We start from the raw sequence: 7,585 nt of genomic DNA on the forward strand, positions 1-7,585 counted from the left end.
CCATCGAGTCAGAGACGCACTGACACTTTGTCGGTTTTAGACTTTTCATGAGATTTGTTAGACAATAACAAACTTTTTCATGATACTGTTGTGTTTCTATATTTTCAGAAACAATTCTGGGGAAACACATCTCTACTGGAGTTAAAGCCCACCTACAGAGCTTTCCACAAACATAAGACTTCAGTTTCATAATAATATCAAAATATGAAAAGCTTGAGCAGCCTCGTATGTTAGTGTGTGTTCATGTTATTGTGTGTATGTTTAAAGTCACTCGGCGGGCCCCTCGGTAATTAGAGGCTTCTCCCAATGAGGGAGCAATTGGGGTAGGCAAACAGATTACTGCAGAAAGAGAGGTGGAATGCAGGAGACAGAGGGGGGGGGGAGGAAAAACCAAGGAGCAGGGGTGAGAAAAGGGCAACTCTCTTGTTGCTTCCTTCTCATTTCTCTCCATGAACCTAACATCCCATCTGTCACAACATCTGACGCCGTCTCTCCTCCCTCTCTATCTGAAAAATCACACGTATCAGTTGTATGTTTGTATGAAAGGTCTTTGATCATTCTGGGAGGCTAATAACAGAAATCTCATTTGATCTGATGGTACACGGAGCTTGTGTGCACTTCTGTCCGGCACTGAATGTGGATCAAAGCAGGGCCAACGGCAACGTGGTTTATATCTAAACAATCAGCAGGAAATTACATTAATTCACCGCTGCAGCCTGGGCATCATGTGCTTTGATCAACCCACCGAGGACCCCCCCTCCTCATTTGACTCCTGCTTTAAATCCAAGAGAGGCGAGGAGCGGGAGAGATGTGTTAAAAAGAGGAGGGAGGAAGAAGGGAGGAGATGGGGAGACAGGAGTCAGCAGCGTGAGTTGGCAGAGGTCACCCTCGGAGTAATAAGCAAGAGGGAAACACAGCATGGATGCGCTTAGTGTGTGCAACAGCAGATCAGGTTGTGCTGGATCCTACAGATGCTTCACGGGACGCTGAGGGCGAGGACGAGATGAGTGAGTCGTCTATGTTTGCTTGTGCTTCCTCCTCTCTGTTTTCTGCTGAAATGGGAAATTAAAATTGGCACAAAAAAAGTGTCTGTTACTTTTAATGAGGCTGTAGAGGTGACAGATGGATGTTTATTTTCGTGTTTAGAGTGAGAATGAATCTGTTAAAGTTGACAGAAGATCATTTCTGAGAGGAATAATCTAGACAAGACCGGTAAAGATAAATACTCAGAGAGGATTGATTTGAGCTTTTTGTTTTGTGAAAAGAAAAACAAGTATTAAGCAGCAGGTGTCCAGTGCTCTAATTGGATTAACATTAGCCAAAAGACATCAACAGACTCAGAAAACCAGTGACTCAGGTGAAATGAGGATCAGCTTTATGGGCTGAAGTAGATTCTTTTTAAGCACCTGCGTACCGTTTTTAAGTGTTATCCAGGGCTGTATGGACAGCTATGAAAGTAATACGTTTCATACCTTCAAACTGAAATGTCTACACTCTAAAGGTGCCACTAAAAGCTTTTATTTTTTTAAAGGAAAATATACGTATCATTACACATTTAGAGGTTTGCCATTTTGTAAACAACAATGTTTTACTACTGTGTGTATAATGTGTACTAACAGTTTCCAGTCTTGTATTTAGCGGCAGTATATTTAACACAGTAAAAGTACTCGCCCTGCAGTAAAATGTAAAAAAAATATATTCAAATTTATATTCATATTTTGGACTTTTCTCCAATCTTTACCTCTCTTCTGGGACATATCGGATGATTTAACCTTTAAGCATCACACATATTGTTTAAAATGAATCCATGTGAAAAGTTTAGAGGGAAATGTCTCTTTGCTGGAACTTAACTAACAGCTCATGGTCATTTGAAAAAACATAGGAGGCCACAATTAATTTAACTTTGATTTTCTTTTGATTCACACAGGACACAAACAGCGTTGTCCTGCGTGAAAGTCCTGTGTTCTTTGATCCATTCATCATCCAACCCTCTCCCTATACATATAGACTTCCGCAGACTCGTTTGAAACATATTTGTGATAAGTAAACGTAATCCACGACAAAATACATTTCCATCAAAATGTAATTCACAGTGCAGTTTAATTGTGTGTAATGTCATTTTTAGGAGACACGACTGTCTTATCATATGCAACTGCTACAGCTTTAAGATAAACGTAAGGGATTAAAAATTACTTTATTTCCCTTGTTGCATTAAATGGAAATATGAAAGTAAAAGTACCAAAACATTTTACTTAAGAAAAGTGCTTGTCCCTACGTTTGTTTTTCTTTGCACTTGTTTTTTTTTCGGGTTTTGTAGAACGTGCAGTTTTGTAGAAACCCCTTACTGTCAGTTAGTAACGTTGATCACTGGAGATTAGTGGAGCAGCTGTGATCTTATTAGAGCCTGCACCTTTGCACTCAGTAAATAGTCCTAGATGAGGGGCCCTCTCTGCATGCCTCTGCGATTGTGTGTGTGTTCAACTGTAACAGTGTATGAAGGCGCTGCTGATGTAAACATGTTTCACCTCTCATTATTTTACAATTAATGTGCTCACGCATTCTTGACCCGGCACATACATCCCTCTTAACTTCAGCTGTGTGTGTGTGTGTGTGTGTGTGTGTGTGTGGGATGTATACAGGCAGCATGAGGTCATATAAAGTGGACGTGGTACCAGATCTGACCACAAACAAGCAGCTATACACATACAGAGTGGACTGGTTATAAACAGACTGTGAACCGAATAACGCTCATGTCTATTTCATTCACTAATTGGGTGAACTATCACACAATAAATAAATAGGCAGTGGTGGAAAGTAACAAAGTACATTTACTAAAGTATGTACTTCAGTGCAATTTAGAAGTAATTATTTACATTTATTGTAGATTTATACTTTTACTTCACTGCAATTCGGAGGTACATATTGAACTTTTTACTCGACTACATTCATCCGACAGATAATAATCACTGGTTACTTTGAAGCTAAAGATTACATAGAAAAAACAACATATGATATGCTTATAACATGTAATACTAAACCAATGTTTCCCAAACTTTTGAGCTCGTGACCCGGTTGTGGCTCCTTGTCATGTTTCTGAAGAGGTCAAATTGGAGACAAGCCTAGAAAATGAATCTAGATTTGTGTAGCAGAAATGTGTGTGTTTTTCTTGTAATTGAGTATTTTCACATTGTTGCATTCTTACTTCCTCTTGGATGCGTGCTTACCATCTGGCACCTGCACACTACAATCCCATTTCCTTGAGGATCATAATGAAGTTCTGTCTTAAGTGAGGACAGTCCTATTACTCTCCTTTTCTGACATGCATCTCTCCTCCTCTCCCAGCCAACACGTCGGTCTCAACGGTAACAGACTCACACCCGTCCACCGGCTGGTCAGCGGTCTCTGTGACCCCCGCGGGTACGAATGTCACAGACTGGGAGCGCGATGCTCTTCTGGCTGTGGCCGAGGTCGTGGTGCTGACGGTCATCTTGGTGATGGCGCTGCTCGGTAACGGGCTGGTGCTGGTAGTGTTGCTGAGGCAGAGACGACACCACAACAACCCGCTGCACCAGTTCATGCTCAACCTCTGTGTGGCCGACCTGGTGGTGGCACTGTTCCAGGTATTAGAGTCGCAATATACCGGCAGTGATGTTTAAAAATGAAATACTGATATCATGTTAATAATAAACATGTGAAAATATTGTTAAACAATATCCAGCGCCTTTGAAATACTTTTTTTATATACAGTTATGGTTACAGACGCTCTCCAACCTTCCTATAATCGTATTTTGTGAGTAATTAATTTGCCAATAAACAGACAAAACGCATAATAAACAAACTTATGGATGAATTTGACAAATTATTATCATAATTTTAAAATGTTCACTAGATATCGCGATAATATCGTTATTGTGAATTGTTTTGGCCACAATAATCGTGAAGTCTAATAAAATAAAAAAACTGATAACATGACTGCCCTAATTGCAGGTAACACTCTCTCTCTCACACACACACACACACACACACACACATCATCTCACTCCACCCTTCCTCCCCCTCTTCTCCCTCTCTGAGGTGTTGCCCCAGCTGGTGTGGGACGCTAAAGGCAGCTTTCCTGGCCCGGACATCCTGTGTCGCCTGGTGAAATACCTGCAGGTCCTCGGGATGTTCGGCTCCTCCTACATGATTGTAGCCATGACGGTGGACCGACATTACGCCATCTGCTGGCCCCTGCTGGCGCACCGCAGCGGGGCCACCCAACGCTGGAACAGCTTCATACTGCTGGCCTGGGGTCTGTCGCTGCTGCTCAGCCTGCCACAGGTAGGGAGATACAAGAAGGGAGACACAGGTAGGGAGACACAAGAAGGGAGACACAGGTAGGGAGACACAGGTAGGGAGACACAAGAAGGGAGACACAGGTAGGGAGACACAGGTAGGGAGACACAAGAAGGGAGACACAGGTAGGGAGACACAGGTAGGGAGACAAAAGTTGGGAGACACAGGTAGGGAGACACAGGAAGAGAGACACAGACAATCTGTGTTAAGGCTTTTAAGGCTAACCGAGGGTTCGATTGTTGCTGTAGTTTAATATTGTGATTGTCCTTGAATATTAATCGAAATATAAAGCTAGGAATCTCCGTCTGTACCTGTGTGTGTGTGTGTGTGTGTGTGTCTGAAGACCTTTCATACCATGCTGGGGCCTCAAGCACATGCAGTGTCGAAGTTGGTGCAATTTGGACAGCAGGGCTGTCAAAAAAATCGAATAGAAATTTTGTTTAAAATAAATAAATAATTCTGCATCATAGTTTTCTTCTCTGTATACTTTTGTAAAAACACTTTAGATTTAGTTCCCTCAAAGTAAGATGGCGGCCCACACAACCTCTTTACCCCTCCAGGTTTTCATCTTCTCCCAATCAGAAGTGGCTCCAGGTGTCTACGAGTGTTGGGGCAACTTTGCCGAGTCCTGGGGCCTCAAAGCATACGTGACCTGGATGACCCTGGCTGTCTTCATCCTCCCGGTCCTCATCATCACCGTCTGCCAGGTAGAGGTGGACGGACCGGACCAGGACAGAATTTATTTGTAGACACCGATGATGATTTTAATACAGCTCAACATCACTAAACGTCTCATTTTCCCTCAGGTGCGAATCTTCATGGAGATCCACAACAATCTGTACCTGAAGTCAGAGCGCCGCCTGTCCCCCGCCTCCTTCCCTCCATCCAGACGGGACAGCCAGAGAGGAGGAGGAGGAGGAGGAGGAGGCAGCAGAGGGCGGTCCAGTCTCTCCCCGTATGTTTCTCCACTCAAGTTGAACAACCCCGGGAGTGACACCAGCTTTGACCCCGGATCCATCTATCAGCACCCGCCCATTGGTCCACTCAGGTCCAACAGCATGGTGTCACATTGTGATATTCACACCTGCACTGCTGTTCACCCAGGTGAGATCCACACAGACTGCCGAAGTTATTCTGTTCTATTGTGGCAGACGTTTTAACCCTTCTCGGTTCATGCATCCGCATCTTGTGTTGTGCCCGTTTCCTGTTTTCCTGTCAGCTGAGCTGCAGCCCGATGTGCTGCCGGGCCCTGTAGCGCCCTCTGCTGTCTGCTGCCCCCCGCCCAAAGCCCCCCCGGCCCGCGGTGGAGAGGTATCAGCGGCCATGTCCAAGACAGTGAGGATGACGCTGGTCATAGTGCTCGTGTACTCGCTCTGCTGGGCCCCTTTCTTCAGCGTCCAGCTGTGGGCCGCCTGGGACCCCAACCCACCTCAGAATGGTAGCACTTTTCCCACCAAACATGTTACAGTATTTACAATTGCGTTGGCTAAGGTTTCATACCAGTTTGGAACTTTTCCTTTTAACACAAAGTTCTGTCCTCACATACGAAGTGTCTGTTGTATGCAGGTGTGGAACTGAAACATGAAAAGTAATGCAGTTTTGTGTTAGTTAGTACTTTGAAACGCGTTATGCTAGGATTGATTAAACGTTCCTCTTGAATAGAAAATGTGTCGGTATTTTAAAAAGAACAATTTCATATTGAGTCGGGTTTGCTGTATTTTGATAGTTCGTGTTTGTATAGAGTTCAGAAAAAGTAGCTCAAGTATACCTGTAGGTCAACGCTAGTTAGCAATCGTAAAAAACTGTGTAGGAATGTAGGAGTTACTAAGTCAGATTCTAAACTACATTATTTTTATTTGCACAGCATCTTCATACAAGTCTTACTCTTCATAATTTCAAACACTGACTTCTGCATACATTGTATACTCACAGGGGCCATCTCTCTGCATTGAGTACTTTAACTTTTGCACTTTATTTCAATTTTCCTGATAATACTTTTGTACTTTTAAGTAGTAATCTAGTATTTTGCAGTTTGGAAATGGTACTTTTTAAAGCGTTGGACTACTTCCTCTATCACTGAATCTGATCAGGCATGTCCAAACCTCTTCCTGTGTGTGTGTGTGTGTGTGTGTGTGCATGTGCAGGTGTGGTGTTCACCTTGCTGATGCTGCTGGCCAGTCTGAACTCCTGCACCAACCCCTGGATCTACTCCGCCTTCTCCAGCAGCGTCTCTCCGGAGCTCCGCCTGCTGCTGCTCTGTCGCACTCACTCACAGCGCCGGGGCTCGCTACCCAACGACTCCACCACCACACACACCTCCAACAACTGAACAATACACACCATCAACACAGTCGGCCCGGAAGGAACTATAGTCTATGAACAGCAGCTCCCTTTCTTGTCCAGGCGAGATAGCGTGGTGTGGAGGATACAATCCACCTCCCAGCACCTCTAAAGTTCACAAGTTGTATCTCATGTGTCACGTTATACTAATCCGCAATAAAATCAAAGTGTGGAAAGACATTTCTCCATTTGGAAGGTTGTGTACCTGACAAGCAGCCAGCAGAGACTCTAGTCTAGTTTCTGCTTTTATCTAAAAAAAAAAAAAAAAAAATAGTTGACAAACCCACGTAAAATCACAACTTCTCATTTTTTAACTGAGTTTCTTTTATAGAAATGAAAGAAACAAGTTATAATGTGTCCATTAGAGGTGCTACACACCAGCTCCTTTTGGACAGGGCCAGCTGTTTCCAGTTTACTAAACTAAGCTAACCGGCTGCTCACTGGGCAAGAAGTATGTCGAACACGGCTAATCATATTGTTTTCCCCACAGCGTTAAACTATATTCCTACAACCAGTAGTTTAGATGAAAACTGCGGCAATATGTTTTATAAAGTGTAATTCTTGTAAAAGCAAGTGTTTGGGTGATTTCTCCACACTTGACTGAAAGAAATAAAATCAATTTTCTTCATTTTTTTTTTTTCAACAGAAAATAAATAAAAGAAAATGTTTAAAAAAAAAGTTTATTCACTCTCTCAACAGTCATTAAAACAATTCATACATACACATAAAAGAAAACTGCCACAAAAAAAACCCTGTGGAAAACGTTAGCATTCACATATTTCAATGAAATGATTTAGTTTCAGTCTTTGAAAGTGTTACCTTCCTTTTCAAATAGTTTGATCAAAGGCAAAATAACTAAAGGTTTACGTCAATTTTGAACCAGTGTAAATCCAATTTGCCTGATGAATAA

The 7,585-nt window shown here is 42.8% G+C and overlaps 1 protein-coding gene across 1 annotated transcript; it reads left to right on the forward strand.

Annotated features, from left to right (window-relative positions):
• Nucleotides 1-922: 922 nt before the first annotated feature.
• Nucleotides 923-7,343, forward strand: LOC142960607 (vasopressin V2 receptor-like). The gene is made up of 7 exons (XM_076102530.1): nt 923-1,007; nt 3,343-3,620; nt 4,075-4,320; nt 4,896-5,042; nt 5,142-5,439; nt 5,555-5,773; nt 6,480-7,343. The coding sequence occupies exons 1-7, from the start codon at nt 923-925 to the stop codon at nt 6,662-6,664; spliced, it is 1,458 nt and encodes a 485-aa protein (XP_075958645.1). The 3' UTR covers nt 6,665-7,343.
• Nucleotides 7,344-7,585: the final 242 nt, after the last annotated feature.

The sequence above is a fragment of the Anarhichas minor genome, unplaced genomic scaffold (genome assembly GCF_050575085.1).
Source record: "Anarhichas minor isolate MPS153535 unplaced genomic scaffold, ASM5057508v1 ptg000003l, whole genome shotgun sequence".
Classification (NCBI taxonomy): Eukaryota; Metazoa; Chordata; class Actinopteri; order Perciformes; family Anarhichadidae; genus Anarhichas; species Anarhichas minor.

Excerpts from the sequence above, each read along its gene's own strand:
- LOC142960607 (XM_076102530.1), top strand. The coding sequence starts at position 923 with ATGCGCTTAGTGTGTGCAACAGCAGATCAGGTTGTGCTGGATCCTACA. Across the intron at positions 4,321-4,895 it reads TGCTGCTCAGCCTGCCACAG|GTTTTCATCTTCTCCCAATC; the intron begins GTAGGGAGATAC and ends TTACCCCTCCAG. Across the intron at positions 5,774-6,479 it reads CCCCAACCCACCTCAGAATG|GTGTGGTGTTCACCTTGCTG; the intron begins GTAGCACTTTTC and ends GTGCATGTGCAG.